Here is a 22103-nt window from a genome sequence, read left to right as displayed (position 1 = left end):
AGTTGATTCCATAAAACTGGATTTGTGGTCATCTGGTTATTCAGGGAGCTGCTGCACCTTAACAGGTGGTCTGGTTTTAACCAAGGCCACACACACCAAGTTCCTGCTCAAAAGCAGAGACAATTTGAGTAAATCTGCTACTTGAAGTAAAGTGAACTTGAACTCATCATTTGTTGAAAATGAAAAAAGAAAAAAAAAAAAAAAGGCAAAGTAAGGCAGTTTATTTGTATAGCACATTTTATGTACAGGACAATTCAAAGTGCTTTACATAAAACAAAAGCTTACAGATATTAAGAAATAGTAAAAGGCAGCAACACATAGCAAGAATCACAATAAAATCATAAATTACATTAAAATTATTAAAAGCAAGATAAACTTAAAAAGTTACTATGCAGATTTCATGCATAGGTGCATGAGAAAAGAAATGTTTTTAACCTGGATTTAAAGTGTCTACATTTGGTAAAAGTTTAATCTCCACTGGCAAAAAAAAAAGGATTATGTGTTTTGTGTGATTTTGATAACTGACATGGAATCGATCACATCAAGTTTCTTGCACGACCTCATGTATATACAGCATTCTAATATTTATTTAGTTAATTTCAGCTAAAATAAAGTCAAATCATCCAAGTTTAATCTGCTCAGTCACTCAGGATTAAAAAAAAAATGTCCATAATTTAGAGAAGTATGATTCTTTTTGTTTTTGTTTGTTTTTTAAGTCAACTTGTTAGATTTTATTGTGAACGGGATGACAAATTTTCTTAAATGCAGTTGGAAATTTCTCTTATTTATTTATTTATTTACTTATTTATTTATTTATGTTTTAGAGTGTCTGACAGTTTGAGAATCTATTTTCAATTTTATGAAGCTGGAGATGGGGAAACTTTTTAAAAACGAAACAAAATTTAAACTAGAAACGTAACCGGGATGAATGAGCTCCAGCTGACCCGCGGGGACGCTAGAAGCGCTCGGCGGCTGATGGGGCGCAGAAGGCGGTCAGACTCCTCCTGCAGTCTCGGCGCTGAAGCTGGATCATCGTCTCCTCTCAAGTATTTTTTCCCCCCCCTACCTTTGTGTTGTGATCGCAGTTTGTTTCTCACACCCACTCCGATGTCCCCCTCCCCTCCACACCCCTCCTCTTCCCCACCTCCATCCCACCATACCCTACCCTACTCTACCCCCTCCACCACCCCCTTTCCTCCTTTTAGCATCTGAAAAGACCACTGAGTGAGAATCGATGGCGCAGAGGCCCGCTTGACAGGACAATAAACCACAAAGAAGGGGTGAGTTTTTTTTTTTTTCTTCCCCCTCGGTTGATTTTTTTTTAATTGCGGAAATACTCTAATAGCACAACGACATGGGGTATCGCTCAAGACTGACTGCGTGGAAATGATATTTAACACAAAGCATCTTTTGTTAACGCGATATGATTTACAGCTGCTGGTCCCATTCAGGGGGGAAAAATAAAAAAAATAAACCCCGAAAAATACCATAAGGAGCAACGAGCGGCTCTGCATCCCATATCGTTTGGGATGTGATTGTAAAATTAACACACATTCACCTTACGTAACCTATGGATGCATCACAGGATCCCGGTCCTGCTATCGCCAGAGAATAGCACGGACTCGCCGCTGCAGGTTTAGATGAGGGTGCCTGGATTTCATTGGGCGATGCGGTACCTTGAGGGTGTTAATGCGGTTGTCTTGTTGTAAACAAAATATGTCAGCGTAGTCGGCGAGAGGGAGGTTTGCCTTGTTTTTTTTTTGAGAGCTCTCACTGGGAAGACTGAATGTTAGACCTATGCTGAGCTTTTCCACATTGCTTGTGTTTTTGCAGCCATGAGGAGAGGACAAGTCACAGCCAAGGCGCAGGGGGAGTCGTCTATTTACAGCTGAGGCGCTCTGATCTGCCTCTCATGTCTGCCTGGAGCCACAACAATAGCTTCCATTTTCCTCATCAGCCTCCGGCAGAATCGATAGTCAAAAATATGATGCTATTGCTGGTATAGATTTTAGTCCAGTCTCCCCAGATGTCTATAACAACATCTCCCCAGCACTGCCCACAGATGAGGAGAGACTGATGAATTATATATTGATCTTATGTCTCAACCCTGAGATGAGAATGTGTTTTGGCTTATGGTAACCTCAAGTGACCTGACAGCATGTTCTGATGTGTTTGTGCCCCCCTGTTCACCCCTTCTCTCGCATCAAGCCTCTCCACCGGCTTCCCACACCGCGAGGTGCAGCGATGCCCCAGCTGAGAGAGATCTGGTGTCCGTCCTGCCGCCACGGCCTGGCATCCACACGCCTCCAGACACTGAAACCCATCCATGAATTCCCATGAGGCCACCACCAGAACCCAGCTTGACCACTCTGTATGGGGCCTCTCACATATGAAGTATGTTCAAATTTTTATTTAATCCGGGCGGGATGATAGCTGTTCATCATGTGCACCCGGAAATTATGCAACAATTCTTCTCGTGTTTTATTGGAAACATCTGTTTCAAACCTGTGTTTAGAATTAATCTGAAACAAATCCCTTCTTTCAACATTCCTTAAGCTCTTTAGGGGCATCAAAACCCCAAACCCTGGGATGACAACCTGACTGTCATTCAACAGTCAAATAACTAGTGAGCCAATCATATGGCAGGAACTCAATACATCAGTCATGTAGACATGGTGAAGATGACTTGCTGAAGTTCAAACTGAGGATCAGAATGAGGAGGAAAGGGGATTTAAATGACTTTGAACGTGGCATGGTTGTTGGTCTGAGTATATTTCAGGAAATGCTGATCTACTGTGATTTTCACACACAACCAACTCTAGGGTTTACAGAGAATGGTCTGAATGGTCTGAAAAAGAGAAAATATCCCGTGTCTTGTTGAAACTGGTGAAACTGGTTGGAATGATAGAAAGGCATCAGGAACTCTAATAACCACTGGCTAGTCATCTAAGAACAGGAAAGTGAGGCTGCAAATCACATAGATTCGTCAAAAATTAGACTAGAAAATTGGAAAAATGTTGTCTGATGAGTCTCAGCTTCACATTCAGATGGTAGGGTCAAAATTAGGTAGCAAACAACATGAAAGCACTGATCCATCCTGCCTTGTATGACTGGCTCAGGCTACTGGTGTAATGGTGTAGGGGTTACTTTTTTGGCATGGTTTAACCACCACGGCCTACCTGAGTATTGTTGCTGACCATGTCCATCCCTTTATGACCACAGTATAGCATCTTCTGATGCTACTTCCAGCAGGATAATGCATCACGTCACAAAGCTCAGGTCACCTCCACCTGCTTTCTTGAACATAAAATGAGTTCACTGGACTCCAACGACCCCCACAGTCACCAGATCTCAGTCCAGTAGAGCAGCTTTGGGATGTGGTGGAACGGGAGATTCTCATCATGGAACCCAGTACTAGCAAGATGGACCTGATAAAGTAGCTAGTTAATGTATAAATCTATAAATCTACTATAACACAAGTTATTTAATAAAAAACAAAATTCAACCATTTTAATCTGTTTCTAAACAAGATAATTAAATCAACAACACAAACATATCTAAAACTATTTATTTTTCAGCTCAGATTTTTTTTTCATGATAAAATTTTAATTATATTGAATCATTTTATGCTTTACAAAGTTCCTTAAATTATAATTATTAAAATGCATACATGTTTTTCTTTCTATAGAACATATATATTGTAGATTAGATTAGTAAGAACAACAATGCTAAAGGTCTGTGAATCATCCAGGCCATAGTTTATCTGAGTGGTAAGTGAAGGCAGCAGGACTTTTTTATTTTAAGTGTCTTGAAGGTGTTTCATTCTTGATCTGGAATTCGACTGATGCCTGGAGATGAAGAGATGTCCCAGACCATGAACGCCTGAGGAACTGCTTTAAGCAACGAGTTGACACATTATCTTATTTTCTGATGCATTTTACCACAAAGATACAGAAAAATAAATGAATGAGAGCAGCCTTACTAGGAATTAGGCTGTATTAATATTCACTTATGGTTTACTATTTTTTTAATAGAAACCAGGTCAGTTTAAATCTAACTGAGAGGGTAGCTGCAGGAGTCATTCAGCTTGAGTTCATTGGTCCAAATTGGGAGTTTCATTTTCATATGATTTCTATCTGACTAATATCTTTACATGTATTTTAAAAGTCTGATAGATTAATCGTTTTTCTGGTGACTTGTAAACATGCTCACTGTGTAAATGAAGCCACACTGTTCTAAGGCCATGCAGAATGAGTTCTGGTATTGTCCTGCTGCAATAACCACAGACTTCCATCTCACTGGTAGCATGTGGCTGTGGTAACGACACACATGTGAAAATCACCCCCGTCACGAACATGGATTCCTCCACAGATGCCGGCCTTTTGCACTGTTATTGAATCTGAGTACAGCCTGGACGTCGTTCTCATTTTTGACATATTGAACCAAACATCTGCTTTTCCCAAATGCAGCTGAAATGTCGACTCATCTGACCACCTTCCCAGCTGGTTGATGATTCTCTGATGAAGTTTGGCACAAAATCATGAGCCATGACCAGTCCTTGCTGCTCGAATCAAATTAATCTTGAATAATTTTTATTTCTTAAAGACAATGCAGCCTAAGTCACTTTCCTTGTACCTGTGTCTGAACAAAGGTTCTAACAACTTTCCAGTCTTTCTGTAAATTGGATTGTCATGTTGGAAGACCCAGCCACGACCCATCTTCAGTGCTCTAACTGAGGGAAGGAGGTTGTTCCCCAAAATCTCGCAATACATGGCCCCTGTCATCCCCTCCTTAATACAGTGCAGTCGCCCTGTCCCATGTGCAGAAAACACCCCCAAAGCATGATGCTACCACCCCCATGCTTCACAGTAGTTATGGTGTTCTTGGGATGGTACTCATCATTCTTCTTCCTCCAAACATGGTGAGTGGAATTAAGACCAAAAAGCTCTATTTTGGTCTCATCTGACCACATGACTTTCTCCCATGACTCCTCTGGATCATCCAAATGGTCATTGGCCAACTTAAGACGGGCCTTGACATGTGCTGGTTTAAGCAGGGGAACCTTCCGTGCCATGCATGATTTTAAACAATGACGTCTTAGTGTTTTACCAACAGTAACCTTGGAAACGGTGGTCCCAGCTCTTTTCAGTCATTGAGCAGCTCCTTCTGTGTAGTTCTGGGCTGATTCCTCACCTTTCTTAGGATCATGGAGACCCCTCGAGGTGAGATCTTGCATGGAGCCCCAGTCCGAGGGAGATTAGCAGTCATGTTTAGCTTCTTCCATTTTCTAATGATTGCTCCAACAGTGGATCCTTTTTCACCAAGCTGCTTGGCAATTGCCCCGTAGCCCTTTCCAGAGGTCTACAATTTTGTCTCTGGTGTCTTTGGACAGCTCTTTGGTCTTGGCCATGTTAGTAGTTGGCGTCTTACTGATTGTATGGGGTGGACAGGTGTCTTTATGCAGCCATCGACCTCAAACAGGTGCTTCTAATTTAGGATAATAAGTGGAGTGGAGGTGGACTTTTTAAAGGCGGACTAACAGGCCTTTGAGGGTCAAAATACTAGCTGACAGACAGGTGTTTAAATACTTATTTGCAGCTGTATTATACAAATAAATTGTTAAAAAAAATCATACATTGTGATTTCAGGAATTTTTTTTAGATTATGTCTCTCACAGTGGACATGCACCTACAATGAAAATTTCAGACCCCTCCATGATTTCTAAGTGGGAGTACTTGCAAAATAGCAGGGTATTCAAATACTTGTTTTCCTCACTGTATATTACGGCACCCAGGAAGCAGTAGGGAGTTAAGGACCATGCTCAGGTGCCCAGGCTGGTTAACCTTCAGTGATATAGGTCAGTTGGATACAGTAAATATAGTGTAACACAATCAGGTGACTTGGATGCAAAAATCTTTTATCTTATTTCAAAAAACTACTTTATCCACTAGGATGAGTAAACGTTTTTTAAGACTATAACTAACATCATGATGTGTTGAAATGAACAGTTTGATCCTCTTCCTCTTAGCTGACATGGAGGATGAAGATGGGACTTGTCTACTTGATGTTTTGTGGTGAGTGTCCTATGAAGCAAACATGATCCTGTTGATCCTTGACGTTTTACATACATACAATTGAAATGTTGTTGACCACAGTTTCTAAAGTCCTGTTGCTGCACCAAATATTCACAACCATTTTTTTTAATTTTTTGTCTTTACAGTGACCCCCAAGCCCTGAACGACTTCCTTCATGGGACCAATGAGGTAAAGAGACTCTTAGAGAGAGACTTTAAAAATCAATAGTGCAAGAGGTACAATTCAGATAGAATTATTTCTTGGCAGAAAGTCTTGAGAAATGTGTGTAAGAGGGCTGACTGTATGTACAAGTTTTGATATAAAACTGTGCATTTCTCACCACAATCAAGCAAGTCCAACCTAAAATTGACTGATTTTTATCCCACCAGCTGCAGAATGAAGACCTGCTCATTAGCTCCTCCTCAGGGGAGCCCTCCCTGTTCACAGATGCCCCGGTGAGTGTCTGGATCCTCAGCCAGCAGCATCACAACAGCCAGCATTTCCCCCCAGGAGAAGGATGTTTTTCTCTCCTTTTGTGCCTAAAACAGCTTCCTGTTAACTCGCACTAATCATACAATTCTCCCCTGTTTTCCCCTCGGCCCCTTTTCTCTGTTGCCTGTGCCTCTCTTTCTATCTCCTGCTGTTTCTTCTTCCAGAGTCCCGTCTCTCTGCTGGGAGATGGCGGGGATTCCCCAGACACTCCTCCACCTGGGTGTGTGGACCTGTCCTTCCTGGAGGAGGCTCTCCTGTCGTCTCCAGAGCCTGGAGAGGATCCACAAGCTGTGCAGGGTGGGCCACCTGTGGAGGCTGGATGCGAAGCAAAGAAAGGAGAAGTGGAGGAAGCGGAAGAGGCGGAGGTGGCATGTGATATCCTCCAGCAGAGCCTGCAGGAGGCTGAAATTACTGAGCAAACCATGGCTCTGGAAGCAGGTCTGGCACAACCAGGGGACAATCTGTCCCTGTACTCGTCCACCCCGCTCCTCTCTGCACCTACTGTGCCGTTCATACCCAAGTCTGTGACCTTGCCCTTCACCTCGGCATTACCCAGAGACACCCAAGCAGCAGTGGAGCCTCCTCAGCCCTCTTTAATGGCTGTCGGGCCAGGTTGCCCTTCTCTAAAACCTGCTGCCCCTCCTCAGCTGATGGGCCTCCTGCCTGGAAATGTGTTTCCTGCTCCATCTCCTGACTCTTCCTTCTCCCTGAGTCCTGCTCAGGGCTCTAGCATGATCATCCACAAGGCTGTGCCCAGTGTCACCAGTCGCCCCTTTATTGGCCCGACACTGAGGACTGCAGCAGCACCAGCACCAGGCATCGTCCTGCAGCGTGCTCCTCTCCCCATCCAACCCAAGCTGCCCATCAACATTCAGCCCCGACTGGTTCAAATTAGCCCCAAGCCTTCAGGACAGAAACCCACTCCTGGTCTTACATTTGTCCCTGCGACTGCCTCGCCAAATATTTTACTGTCCCAAGCTCCGGTCCAAAAGACTGTAGCCCCACAGCCGCAGCCAACGCAGCAGCTAGCAAAACCAGTCAGCCTGCAACTGGTCAACCAGGGCGGCTCCTTTGTTCTCCAGCCTCAGGGACTCTTCCAAGGCCAAAACCAGTTCCTTCTTCCGGGCCAGTCTCCTGTTACAATCTCCCAGCCTGCCAGAGCAGCTCAACCTCTGCTGACCCCCAGTCACCAAGGCCCATCCGTTCACAGCATGACTCCCTCCACTGGGCAGCTTGTAGACGGCTCTCAGATCCTAACTGTTCCCCAAAGACAGCTGAATTTCAGCCCAGTCTTTACCACCCCTACAGGGCAGCTAGCTCTCCGCCAGGCCACTGTGCTTTCAGGACCTTTACAGCTGCAGTCAGCCCCTGCTGCTGTCTTCCAGATGCCGGCACAGCTGACTGGAGCTTACACTCCAGGAGGGCAGGGGCATCGAGCTACACTTGTCCACAGTCCTGCCCTGGGAAACCACATTACCTTGATCAACAGTTCAGGGGTGCTTCCTCCAGATCTCACTTCCATCTCCATCGTTAACGGCCCCTCAGTTGTTCAAGGATTGCCTTTCGCTGCCCAGGCCCCGACTCCTCAGACAGGAGTGACAGAAGGACAGCTGAGCCTCCAGCAAGCCTCTGTGGTTCTGCTGCCTGAGAGAGCTGTTCAAGAAGAGAGGCCTGCCTCAGAGGAGACTTTCCAGCAGCTGCAGCAGGTGAGCTGTCACTGCAGTGTCATCATGCATAAAGTGTTTTATCATGATATATATATAAAAAGAGTATCCTTTCATAAATAAAATATACTTCAGACCATAACAGCAGGCGTTACTGGACACGGATCTCGACTGGGGCACAGACTATTACTCACATCACACTTTTATCATAAAGACCTGCAATGTTACGAAACAGACGTCATCTTCCATCTAATCCCCTTTGTTGAGTATACTATTACTGATGAAACATCACTTGATAAAGATTAAAGAAATAGGCTTTATAAAAAAAAATAGTAATGAATTAACCTTGTTTTTTGTTACAAAAGAAATACTCTGCCAAAGCAAAATCAAACAAAATAAAGTCGAACCTTAAAATTATTGCACATTTGACTTTATCTTCTATCAAAAAAAACAATAACAAAAATAATGTATAATTAGATATATGCAGCATATATATTCACACACACCTTGAAATTTAAATGTAGTTTACAGATTTAAACCAAAAATAGAAGAAATTTTTGATACATTAAATATACATTTATGTATCTGTAAATTATTTGTGCATGACATCATTCCAAACTCTATTTTTTATCTTTAATATAATCAATTACTTTAAATAACTGAAGTCTAAACATGACTAAAACTAGCATCTTAACATTTTTTGTTTGTTAACGGTGTTGCCAAATGATTCTCTGATTCTGATTGACAGAAATTGGTCATCCATGAGACAATGTTTTATTTGTTTGCATGGTAAAGAGTTTTTTTTTAAAAACCACATGTTCCTGCATATATTCTAAATTAGATATACGCAAACAACATATGACACTACACTGTCATTATCATGAAGTGATGCATTACTTTAGACTTTGGAATCTAAATGCTTGTAGACTTTAATATTAAAGCAGTCTTGTAAAATTGCTTGTCTGAGAGATTAGACTTGATATTCACTGTGACGTTGGACACGAGAATATTTCAAAATTCTGCTTTATCGCAGTTTTATTTGACTTTGATGTGTGCCCCCCCCCCGCAGCCCTTCAGACATGTTGTCCAGCATGTCTCCGTGCAGCCCACCTCTGCAGGGCTGCAGTCATCCCCTCCTCCTGTAGTTACGGTCTTGCAGGCCCCTGCTGAACCTCCTCTCACCCCCGATCCGGCTGTGGAGATGCCAAAACTCTTGATGCCCCCAGCAGACCTCAACCAAACTGTGGAAGAGGTGACCCACTCGATGAGTCAGAACCAGGCCTTTATGCAACATCTACAACAGGTCAGATCTTCAGCTGTCGCCTGCATAATTTAATGCTTCTTTGTATGATTTAGCGAGGGAAACCAATGGAGTAAAAGTGTAACCATGTGGCTATGAGTGCTGACCATTTTAGAAGAATACATTGAAAAATAACATTCATGTCATAGAAAGGTGACTTTTTTTTTTAAGTGACCTACAGACAGATTTAAAACGTTGTTTTTAAATTAAATGAGCTAAAAATAATTCAATAATTGGAATCCAGTGAAAGTGATTAATTGATCAGCAAAGGAAATGAAAGACCAGGAAGCATGAAAGTTTTATAAAAGCCTTTTTTTATTTACTTCTGACACTCAGCAGCTACATCTGTCCAGTCATAGTCACAGAGTATCAGCTTGAATGCCATTTTTCTAAGTCAAGAACACAAAGAAAAACAAGGGAACATTACCCATAGGGAAAGAATTAACATAAAAATGGCAATAGTAAAAAGAAGGTGTACAGGCTGTGCAGAATTATTAGGCAAGTTGTATTTTTGAGGATTAATTTTATTATAGAACAACAACTATGTTCGCAATGAACACAAAAGACTCATAAATATTAAAGCTGAATATTTTTGGAAGTTGGAGTGGGGCTTTTTTAGTTTTAGTATCTTAGGAGGATATCTGTGTGTGCAGGTGACTATTACTGTGCATAATTATTAGGCAACTTAACAAAACCAAATATATACCCATTTCACTTATTTATTTTCACCAGGGAAACCAATATAACTCAAAATTTACAAATATACATTTCTGGCATTCAAAAACAAAACAAAAACAAATCAGTGACCAATATAACCACGTTTCTTTGTGAGGACACTCAAAAGCCTGCCATCCATAGATTCTGTCAGTGTCTTGATCTGTTCACGATCAACATTGCGTGCAGCAGCAACCACAGCCTCCCAGACACTGTTCAGAGAGGTGTACTGTTTTCCCTCCCTGTAGATCTCACATTTGATGAGGGACCACAGGTTCTCTATGGGGTTATTTTTTCTTCTTTTAGACCTTTTCTGGCCAGCCACGCAGTGGAGTACTTGGATGCTTGTGATGGAGCATTGTCCTGCATGAAAATCATGTTTTTCTTGAATGATGTTGACTTCTTCCTGTACCACTGCTTGAAGAAGGTGTCTTCCAGAAACTGGCAGTAGGACTGGGAGTTGAGCTTGACTCCATCCTCAACCCGAAAAGGTCCCACAAGCTCATCTTTGATGATACCAGCCCATACCAGTATCCCACCTCCACCTTGCTGGCGTCTGAGTCGGAGTGGAGCTCTCTGCCTGTACTGATCCAGCCATGGGCCCATCCATCTGGCCCATCAAGACTCACTCTCATTTCACCAGTCCATAAAACCTTAGAAAAATCAGTCTTATGATACTTCTTGGCCCAGTCTTGACGTTTTATCTTGTGTGTCTTGTTCAGTGGTGGTCGTTTTTCAGCCTTCCTTACCTTGGCCATGTCCCTGAGTATTGCACACCTTGTGCTTCTTGGCACTCCAGTGATGTTGCAGCTCTGAAATATGGCAAAATTGGTGGCCAATGGCATCTTGGCAGCTTCACGCTTGATTTTCCTCAGTTCATGGGCAGTTATTTTGCTCCTTGTTTTTTCAACACTCTTCTTGTGACCCTGTTGACTATTTTGAATGAAACGCTTGATTGTTCGATGATCACGCCTCAAAAGCTTGGCAGTTTTAAGAGTGCTGCATCCCTCTGCAAGACATCTCACTATTTTTGACTTTTCAGAGTCCGTCAAATCTCTCTTCTGACCCATTTTGCCAAAGGAATGGAAGTTGCCTAATAATTATGCACTGATACAGGGTGTTGATGTCATTAGCCCACACCCCTTCTCATTATAGAGGTGCACATCACCTGATATGCTTAATTGGTAGTAGGCTTTCAAGCTGTACCGGTTGGAGTAGAACAACATGCATAAAGAGGATGATGTGGTCAAAATACTCATTTGCCTAATAATTCTGCACACACTGTATTAAGGTAGTATTAACAGAAGAGAGAAGCAATGTCTTTGTGTGTGTGCGTGTGTGTGCATGCATGTATGAGTGCATATAAAAAAAGAGAGAGAAAAATGTGTGTATGTATGCATGCATGTACTGTATGTATGTATGCATACAAGTTTGATCTGGGATGATTAACAAAAGCTTGATCAGTTATCATTTGTTGCTGTTTAAAATTGAAAGTGGTGATAAAGGTGGAAGTTGTGACTTTGAGGGTATTTTGTAAATTTCAGTTGTTTGTTTGCTGCAAAACTAAAGAATTTGCAGCCAAAAATAGTAGAGGGGTTGGGAATGAAAAACTTGACATTTTTACTATATATTCACTTGAAGACAAGATGTCAGGTATGGTGGTGTCAGGCCGACTTTCCAGAGGCAGATTACTTTTAAATATTTTTAGTATTTCAATACGTATTCCCCTCCAGTAACTTTTAATAACATGACAATGATTTGCATTTGTATTTCCACAGTTTTAGGTTGGGGAATTACTTTTATGGTGAGATATTTGTTTAGATGCAATAAAATATATTATCATACTCTGTGTTTCCAGTGATATTCCCATATTTTTATTAACAATTCTTATATCTATTCTTCCCTTTTTTTCCATTTTCTTTTTATACATTGAGTCAAATGTGTTTTCATAGAGGCCCAAGATAATGCCTCTATCATTGAATGATATGCCCTTTTAAAGAGGTCTAACAGCTTGATTCTGCCACACATTTTGTCTTTTCACTGGCTACATATCTCATTTGTAAGTAACAATAAAAATCCTCTGCATTTAGTGAGTATTTTTCTATAATCCTTTGAAAACTAAGTAGTGTGTCTTCCTTTATTATCTTACATAAAGCTTCTTTATATGTCCAATCTTTGAATCCTGTGTCTGGTTTATTCAGAGTAAAATATGTCATTTACACACCACTTAAGAATAGTTTTATCTGGGTTTTAAAAAGAATATTGAAAGGGATTCAACAGTTTTAAAACAGTCATCAGTTTACTTACTTTTTTTTAATAACACACAGCAGCTTTTTAACTGCAAATGTTCTTTCTGTTTTTTCTTTTCTTCAACCACAGCAAGCACTTAGTTCTCCCCTCCCGCCTGAATTGTTGGTTGGAGCGCTGCCGGTGGTGCCAATGGAGCCACTCGCCTCCCCGGTGTCCGACGACAGAGAGATCCGTCCTCAGACCCGTGCTGTTTCTGGTCAGGACTCTCACATGATGTCAGACCAGTGTGGTGAAGTTTCTCCACTTCGTTCAGACCCAGAGGACACGCCTCTCATCTGCTCCCCGGCTCACATTCAGGACACGGACAGACCGGCTTCAGCAACTTTCTCCCCTCTGACTGGGTCTCAGATTGCTCTGCTAGGACCTGAGAGTTCAGGCCCTCAGACTTCAGCTCCCCACGCCCAAGTCCAGTACCAAGTCCCTCATCAGCTCCAGGCTTCACCAGCCGTATTTGCCCAGAGCCAGGTGCAAATTAAAACATCTGTTTCCCAGCCTGCACCCCAGGTCCAGGTTTCGGTTTCTGTTTCACAACCTCAGTCCTCACGTCACAGCTCAGTCCACGGCAGCTCGTCCCCTCTACGTGTCAGCGTCTCGGTGCCTCAGCAGCAGCCTGCTCCCACAGCTGCAGCTGCTATTCTCTCCAAAGGAGGAGACAACGCCGCTGTCCAACAGCACCCTCACACCAGTAAGTTCAAATAAAAATGAGACTTTCTGTTGTCATTCTTACCGATATCAGGGTTTCCTCCCTTATTATCACTCATCTACAGCATTACCACCGCCATATCGGTCATTTTGTCATTGTGTCTTATATCAGAGCCCACAGCTGCCTTGGCCGTGGAGAGTAAAGCCTTTGCTCTCGATGTCCAACCACCCTCCCCTGCAGCCCAGGGGGCCCAGGTTCATGAGTCTCCAGCTCATGTGGAGGGTGCACCCATCCAGATGAACCAGCAGACCAGCACCAAGGTGTGATAGCAGCTCATTTAACAAATACAGTAAAATAAAGCAGAATTAGCTGTAATGACGTTGTGACATCAGGTTTACACTGGCAGGAACTAGACTAGCTTCAGACTTTTATAAGAGATGACAAACACTGAAGTAAGCTCTTAATAAACACCTACCTCTTACCTTAAATGTTTTTGTCTGCTAGCTGGCAGGTCCTCCAGAGCTGCAGAGAAAGGAGACGCTCACACCAGCAATGCGCCTGCACAGGTAGGACCAGCATCCTGTCCTGTTAACTCGCTGCAAGACACCATCACACAAAGAACTCACATTTTATGAGTTTGGCACTAATGAACTTTAGCAGATTTTCACAGTGAAGCGTTCCCTAACGACAGCTAATTTGGCATCCGTCTTGCATCCTACCTCTTCTTTGAGCTCTCTCCAGACAGTCTGTCTTATCTCTTGCTTTGTCTGTTTTCTCTTCCTCAAATAATCTCCTCTTGGGTTTCTTTCATGAATCAGTGCGCATTCAAAACTGCCACTGTGTGGATATCCAGTGGCTAGCGTGTGATCCAGTTCATAAAGCAAAACTCCGCTGCGACATGATGCTCTGGGCTGAAGTAAAAGTTGTGACGTATGTTGTCTCAGCCTCAGAATGCTGAGGAGCAACAACTCCAGGATTGTACATAATATTTGTCACTGTGCCAACAAAATGAGCGAGAAACACATATATTTAAGGTCATACATTTATTTCTAAAATCAGTATATTAAAATCTGATGTGGATTTTTATATAACGATAAAGTTTGAGGTAAAATTTGAGCTAAAAGTATCTCATTTTGCATCAATGATAAAATACTTACCTTAACTAGAATTAGTTATCTTTTACATTCTCTTTTATTAAGAGCATTTAAAAGGGATTCCAACATATTAGAAATGTCTTTTAAAATTAAAATACTTTTATTACAGGACTCTTTTTGGGGGGCTAATAAGTGTAGTTTAGATAGTCATTAGATTCATTAACTAACTGATCAGCATCTGGTTGGTTTTGCACAACTGCACAGTTTCAAGAGGAGAAAATCTTTTTCTTTTGGTGCTCGCTGCATTTTCCTTAAATGGAAGCTAACACAGAAAACCTGAAAATTCCAGTCTAGAAGTTCCTGCTGGTTTCTGTGTAACATGATGAGTGTTATCTGTGGTGCATCTGATGCACTTCACATTAAAAAGTGGAGAAAACAGATGCAGAAGCTAGCTGCTAATTAGCCCTCCAGTTGCTGGCGTCTTATGACACATGACTTGTGAGCGTGTGTTAATGCAGTTTTTGCTGTGTTCTTCAGATTCCAGCAGCGGCTTTGTTTGGACCATGGAACAGTACAGAACTCGTTCACGGGTCCAGCATTCACCACGCTGAAGGATGCCGTGGGACGCCTGCTGCCGTACCACACATGTGCAGGTCACCTGCCCACTCAAAATGACTTCATGTTAGGTTTGTAAGCTTTTCTCCATGAATAATAAATGTTAGATAAGGATCCTGGTTGTTTTGTTGCATTTCAGAGGATTTGATTTGAGTTTTCTGTTAATTATAGTGCCTACAATTTCTCAGCTGGACTAAGACCAGCCCACAGGTCTGGAGTGTGAAGCTCTCTAAGCCCCTTCGTTATCACTTTTGCCTTCTGACACAGTGCGCCATCATGCTGGAAAATACACAGATTGTCACCAAGTTGTTCCTAGATCAATGGAAGAAGTTGCTCTTGGAGAAGTTTTTGTTTTTGGGCAAAACTGAGTGAGACCCACTCCGTTGGATGAGGAGCTATCCTACACATGTACAGTTGGTGTGACAGAGGATTCCTGGCAGCATCCCACATAGACAGAAGAGGGTCTCTTCTGAGGATGTATTTTTGTGATATTGTCAAGTTCTTGTACTTTCTTCAGGAATTTACTTCATCCTTGAGGCTCTTCTTGGATAGGAGTGGCTTCTTTGCTGCCCTTCTTGTGCAAAAACACTCATACCCACAAACTAGCTCTTTTTTGGCTTAATCACATGCAGTCTTCTTAGGTAGGAGTTTCATCAGCATGGGACGTCTTTTCATGGCAATATTTGCCCACTTGTTCTTCCAAAGACTCTCCAAATCTGTCAGATAATGAGGGCATCTCTTGTGCACATCCCTCTTCAGGTCATCCCCTAGATTTTCTGGGGAATTTAGGACTGGAACTTTAAAGAAGCCTCTCTTTTGTTGATGTGGCTGTATGCTTGGGGGTCATTGTTCATCCCTGGTCTCTAAACAGACACCAGTTTCACAAATGTTTTTTGAAGACTTGATGTATTGTTTGGCAAATTGTAGCCGGGCTTGGATGTTTTTTATTGTCATCTTTCGACCCTACCCCACAGTCCAAACTAATGGAGAATACAGGAGATTGCTGTCTTAATTCGGAACTTGCCAGAACTTACAGCTCCTTCGTTGCTGGAGGTCACTTGGCAGCCTCGCTGATCAAATTTTTTGTCTTGTGATTTTATCAGTTTTAGGGGGAACTTTCAGTTCTTTGCAGTATCACTGTTGTTCTATAGTTTCTATTTATTCTTTGTTTTGTTTCTCCTGACAGATTTTCTTGATTTTCTGTTGAATTGTGCAGATTATAGGTCACATTAAAGGCAGGAAAAGTAATTTATTGATGCCTTGTTTTTTTAACAACACTAAAACTTGGCATTTTCACAGAAGTGTGCACACATTTATATCCACTATAGGAGTGGATATAAATGTGAAAAGTGCTGCACAGAAGTTAGCGAAAGACAAAATCTGAGTCACTGACCAAACCTCTGACCAGGACTCTAGTTTATCTCACTGTGTGATGTCCTTTTTTTACAGTGGACCAGGAGTTTGACACTGTGTCCGGTTTCCTGCTGAAACGCACCAAGGACATGGTCAACAAATACAGGCAGCTATTGGTCAGAGAGACCCAGGTGAGACACCCTGCTCATCTTCAACATTGTCACCTAAAGAATCTAAATAATATCTTGCTCCATTTCATTTAAACCTCTGTGTTTGATGGATATCAACTGGTTCCCACAGCAGGAGAGTCCGTCAGCAGAGATGGTGATGCTGGAACGACTCTTCCTCCAGGCCGAGCGCTACGCCTTAGCGGAGGACAGGCGGAGAGTTCGTAGAGACCCGGGTCAGTGTCCCAGCAGGAGTAATCATCATCATTACATTGGAGGCTCTGTGTGTGCGTCTGCCAAGCGAGATGTTATTTTAAACCACTGAGAGGAAATGTAGGCTGATGGGAGGGAAAGTGACATAGTGATAGTTTTTACTCTAAACTCATTTAGCGGTACCTCAGAGTGCAGCACTTAACATCCATTTTCGCGCCAGAGCAGCTCCCAAGTGTGAACGTGTAATTAAGCTGTGTAAATGTGGAGCAGGGGAAGGACTGTCTGATGACAAAAAAAAATTACTTGTGAGAGGTTAAGAGCAAATTAAAGCAGGGTTGTTATGTTAATTAAAAAGTTGGAAAGGAGGATGGAGACTCCTGAAAGCTGTTATATGTCAGGATCGGCTGCTGCTGGACTCTGACACTTCAAAAGAGGAATAATAATCCAAAAATAGATGATCCAAGTAATAACAATAATAATAAAAGGACAATCTTGCATTTATTAACTTTTTTAATTCAGCTAGAGTTTTATTTACACAGGTAATCACACTGAGGTAGAGACTCATTCTCAAGAGACGTCTGGTTCTAACAAGGATAAATAAATCTTCATATTTTTAATAATCCCAAAATAAAACAATAATCCCAGTAGTGAAATTAAGATTTGAATTTAACTCATCTCTAGATGTACCAGAGAGCAGTGGGCTGCCATATATGTGGATTCTTTTATACAAAACTATTATTATTATTATTACCACATGTCATCTGGGGCATCAGATTATATTTTCCCAAAGCGCTGGCATCACTCCTGAATTAAACATTGATCTAAATTGTTTAATCCTAAACGTGAACTATTTTACATCCCAACTACTGCAATGCTGTTCTAGCAGATTCTTGCTGACACAGATGACTAAAATGCTTCACTGCATTTTGTGTTCAGGCACTAGAATTACTTTAAGTAGCTTATGAGTAAATGAAGAACTGTTGCATATGAACATGAAGTTCTGATGGGAGTAAATCTACTCATATATTTTGCATAGTGAATGAAAATCAGCTGAGAAGGTAGTTTATCAGCTGTGAAAAGGTGTTTTGTGTTTACTGTCTCTGTAATCTGCTTTGTATCACTGACAATCCTCAGCAGCTCAGTAGCATGACTTTCAAACTCTATTTTCCTCATAAACTTTGAAAAGATAGATGGATATAGAAACGATAGATACGATGATCCTATATAAAACAGTTGTTGATGAAAAAACACCATTGTCTTTGCTTTGCCTTAATTTTTACATGAGATGACAACTTTAATTGTCACAAACAGGCAATTATTTCCTAAAATCGAGGTCTTTCTTTTGACTCAGTTACATGTAACACCCTTTTCCCAGTCTGCACCTTTCCTCAGGGACAAATTTGTGAGGCACGCAGAGAAATGTGATAATATAATATATATAAAGAAATTAAAATGGTGAAAATGGCATCATCAAATATGCCATGTCTGGTATGATAATGATCTGACAGGCAATCTGCAGTGGTGAGCTTAAAAAAATCTATTAGCAAATAGGGTAAATAACTACAAAAATAACAATAAATCCTCAATTTAGGAAGAAATTGGAGGGATATGGAGACCAAAATAGGATAGAATAGAATAGAAATACTTTATTAATCCCTTCAGAGAGCCCTCAGGGAAATTTGGGTACCAGTAGCAACACAACACCAACAGTAAAGCAGGACAAGCACAAGACACAATATATACAGGTACAAAGCAAAATAGAGGCAAATAGAATGCAATAAATATAACAATAATAATAACAATAAAGTATAAAATAAATACATTAAAACAGACTCAAATAGGATTAAAATATAAATACAATAAAACAAACTAAAATAGGATTAAAAAATCAAATAAATACAATAACAGACTAAAATAAAATTAAAAATATAATAAATACATTCAAACAGACTAAAATAGGATAAAAATCAAATAAATACAATAGAACAGACTAAAACAAGATTAAAAATATAATAAATCAATTAAAACAGAATAAAATAGGATAAGAAAACAGATCAAACATGGAAGATAAATTGTATTAAAAAATTTTACTAAGCATAAAATGCAACTAAAAAATAGAATAAAATACAAGTTAAAATACTTTAAAAAGTAAAATTAAGATGTCAGGTGGGTTTTTTGTTTGGTTTTAAAAGCATGAAACTTTTCTGCCTCCTTCAGGAAGGTTGTTCCACAAACAAGGACCTTAGGAAGAGAACGGAACTAAAGTAAACATTATAACAGGAACGTCATTTCTTTTGTGTGACAATCCCAAACTCAAATGTAGAACATGTTCTATTTTTCAGCTTTATTGTGTTTATATTTTCCAGAAACTTTTATGACAGCCTTGGCTCCATCAGCGTCTTCCCCTCATGGTTCCCACTCTTCTGGCCCCTCCCACTTGTGCTCCTCTGGTAGCCCCTCTTCCCCACCAGCCTGGACCCAGCTGTCTGAGCGGCCTCCGGGACTTAAGACGTACCGCTCCAGCTCCCGCGGTGCTCTCAGACTCACCATCAAACAGGAGTCCGGTTCTCGTAAGGTGATCCACAACTCTGCCTGTGACTTGGGAATCAAGAGGGACCACATGGGGCAGCTGACCAATGGCAGCGGAGCTGTCAATGAACGCCCCCCTCAGGCATCCAACGGAGCCCCCCAGCATCTTCAGCACGATGAGATGTCCAACGGAGCTCTGCCCGGTAACACTGCTGAGAAGCTCCCACAGACAGCACCCACTTCAAAATTACCCCCACATCCTCTTTGTGCTCCAGAGCCACAGGACGTTTCCTTTGAGTTGCCTCCGAGAGATGTCAGCGCCCCCAAACTGAAATGTTACAGGATGGATGCGTCGCCCGAGCAGCGCTTCAGCCCACCTCCACCACCTCTCCAAGAGGACAACATGCTCAGTGAACATCTACAGAGTGCCATCGACAGCATATTGGAGCTCCAGCGTCTGCAGGGCCCCTCTGCAGCCTCAAACAGGGCCACGTCGGGCCCCTCACTAGACCAGGCTGTCGCCAGCATCCTGGAGGGACATTTGTGAGGTAATCTCTAAACATCTATGATAGGATAAAGAGATAAATGAGACTTCTAATCTGTTCCCAGAAGGGTTTCAGATTTTTCTTGAACTGATTGTTTGAAGATTAAAAGAGAAGGAAAAAAAAATTAAGAGGCACTATTAAGAAATGCATACCAGACATAACAGCACTATCTATAGTCTGATAGATGTTAGAAATTCATTTTTGATGTACGTTTGTGGAAAAAAAAATCTATTTGAATAGGAGCTATATTGTTTCAGTGGTAGTTAAGTCATTCAGAGGTTTACGACACTGGTGTAACCTTCATCAGCATATAGTATATAGCATATAAGTAATAGTGAGGATAACGAACACGTGGATTAGACTGAAATTATTCAATAGTTTTTTTTATAAGATTCCTTTGAAAATTGTGAAGGTTTTTCTTTTTTTTAATTATTTTTTTCTTGCATAGTGCCAAGCTTCCAGGGTATTTATTTTAATAATCCGTGCCAATTGTGTTTTACATTGAGAGATGGTGAATGTGAGAGTGTGTGTGTTTTCATGTGGATTAGGGCGTGTTGTGTGTGGAAACATTAAATCCTGCGAGGGGCCCGTACACAAAAGCCCCACGTAGTCCATCATGTCGGCTTAATGAATGAAACTCCAAAGAATTTGTGACTTGGTACATCCTGAATACACCAGCAAACGTCCACGTTGTGTCTCTTCCCACAAGCTGGAGCCCGTCCTTGTTAAAGTAAAAGAACCTGAGGCGGGGCCACAAAAACACATCTGTTTATTTTTAAAGGTTTGGACCCTTGCTGGAGTCTCAACTGTGAAATATTTCTAGTTTTCTGCCTGTTTTGAGAGACAAGAGTAGTGTCCCATACTGTATGTATTATCATGCAAGCAATAATAAGTTAGGAGTGTTGGAGCAGTGGTGGTGCAGTGAGGAAGAGGAGGTCACTGGATGAAAATGAAGATTAATTTTCAGGATTGAGAGATGCTTAATTTGTCATCAGAGCCTAAATTGATTAGAAATTATTTCTGAAGTGTTTCAAGGGCTTGAGAGTGACAAATTTGCATCAATGACCATGAAAAATGTCCAGTTTTAGAAAGAAAATAAGACAGAAACCGTACATAGCATGAGCCTCTCCACATTGTCATACAGCCTTTGACCAAAAACTGGAGGAATCATCTGCTACCATTTCGCATCGTCTTCATTTGTTGGTTTCCAGCTTGCTGTAATAAGCCGAAGATTTATTTTCACCGAACCATTGTGAAGCAATATATTATTATTATTTTATCATTATTTTTTGTAACATCTTATGTTAATGTGACAATCTTATGGGTTTGTAAGAAAATGTGTGAATTCTGTATGTGTGAAAATATCTGAGTTGTATCGGTTCTTCAACTCTTCCTCATGAAACGTGTGCAAAATATTACTCAATTGTTGGGTTTTATCTTGGAGGTTGAATTGTAAAAGCTGCAAAATATCTTTAATGTTTGTCTTGTAAATTGAAAATATGCTTCAAAATTTAGCCCATATGGAGTCCCTTTTGTGCCTTTATCATGCAATCTAAATTAGTAGAGCAAAAAACTAGTCTTTACTAATTTAGTTTTTATGTACCTCTTGAGATTTGACACTGTAGCTATTTCTACATAATTTTGCAGGATGTCTGTTGGGCATTTGAGAACACATCTACATGTTATAGCAATTTGCTGCCACTTGGTGGCAGTATCAGAAATAAGAACAAACTCAGATGTGTGATGCTTTTGGATAAGCTAGTGCTGTTAGCGTTAGCTTTGCTCTGCTGAGAAAAAGAAGTCAAAGTAGACAAAATCTGATTTTCTATGGAGTGAAACTAAGGGTTAAATTTGACGATTGTTCAAAGCAGATATTATTTTAACTTGTTCTCTGCCATTTTTTTCTCAACAAGTGGTTGCTGTTTGTCCCAGTCAGCCCCACGTAGCATGAGCTAACTTTCATCCAATCAGTGTTTGATCATTTTTTAGTTAAGTCTATGAAGTGACTGTCCACAGTTTTAGCTTCTTGGAGAGTTGCATGCTTCTTCATCTGCATTGAGAGAAAAAAGCAAACAAAAACAAACAAACAAAAAAAAACTTTGAGGGAACTGCAAACGATTATGTCCATGTAACTATAAAGTGGCCTCCAGAAGGGATTTTCATCCCAAGTATTTACTTGTAGTGTCTCTGTTTATTTTGTCATGACATCTACTGTTTGATTGCATTATACAGGCACAAAACAGACTCCATATCATTAGGAGTTAAAGGGATATTTCAGCGTTGTTTTTTCTGTTTTGCTGGTTTGTGTTAAGATCATAGGATTTTCAGTGACTTGCCTGCAATGCACTACAGTCTGTTTGGAGAATCAAGAAGGCTCTCTGACAATGAAT

General features: G+C 41.1%; 1 protein-coding gene across 3 annotated transcripts; it reads left to right on the top strand.

The window, feature by feature from the left end:
• The first annotated feature begins 1198 nt into the window (after window positions 1–1198).
• On the top strand, window positions 1199–21791 carry si:ch211-168d23.3 (BRD4-interacting chromatin-remodeling complex-associated protein). 3 transcript variants are annotated; one of them, XM_041971776.1, is made up of 14 exons: window positions 1199–1280; window positions 2209–2394; window positions 6029–6074; window positions 6221–6263; window positions 6464–6529; window positions 6731–8272; window positions 9300–9533; window positions 12624–13239; window positions 13369–13517; window positions 13702–13763; window positions 14829–14977; window positions 16356–16450; window positions 16560–16662; window positions 19006–21791. In XM_041971776.1, the coding sequence occupies exons 3-14, from the start codon at window positions 6034–6036 to the stop codon at window positions 19713–19715; spliced, it is 3810 nt and encodes a 1269-aa protein (XP_041827710.1). In that variant the 5' UTR covers window positions 1199–1280; window positions 2209–2394; window positions 6029–6033; the 3' UTR covers window positions 19716–21791. The 3 variants fall into 3 exon arrangements, with proteins under 3 accessions (XP_041827710.1, XP_041827711.1, XP_041827709.1); XM_041971777.1 differs by lacking the exon at window positions 1199–1280 and having other exon boundaries at window positions 1750–2394; XM_041971775.1 differs by lacking the exons at window positions 1199–1280; window positions 2209–2394 and adding an exon at window positions 5793–5857.
• The last annotated feature ends 312 nt before the right edge of the window (window positions 21792–22103 follow it).

Source organism: Melanotaenia boesemani, chromosome 20 (assembly GCF_017639745.1).
Source record: "Melanotaenia boesemani isolate fMelBoe1 chromosome 20, fMelBoe1.pri, whole genome shotgun sequence".
Lineage (NCBI taxonomy): Eukaryota > Metazoa > Chordata > Actinopteri > Atheriniformes > Melanotaeniidae > Melanotaenia > Melanotaenia boesemani.
The sequence above is the reverse complement of the archived record's forward strand: the minus strand, read 5'-3'. Positions and strand labels throughout refer to the sequence as shown.

Bases quoted from the DNA above. Each gene is read 5' to 3' on its own strand.
- si:ch211-168d23.3 (XM_041971775.1), top strand. From the start codon at position 5,818: ATGCTCAGGTGCCCAGGCTGGTTAACCTTCAGTGATATAG. The intron at 6,530-6,730 runs GTGAGTGTCTGG...TTCTTCTTCCAG, and splicing joins CCCTGTTCACAGATGCCCCG to AGTCCCGTCTCTCTGCTGGG. The intron at 16,451-16,559 runs GTGAGACACCCT...TGGTTCCCACAG, and splicing joins TATTGGTCAGAGAGACCCAG to CAGGAGAGTCCGTCAGCAGA.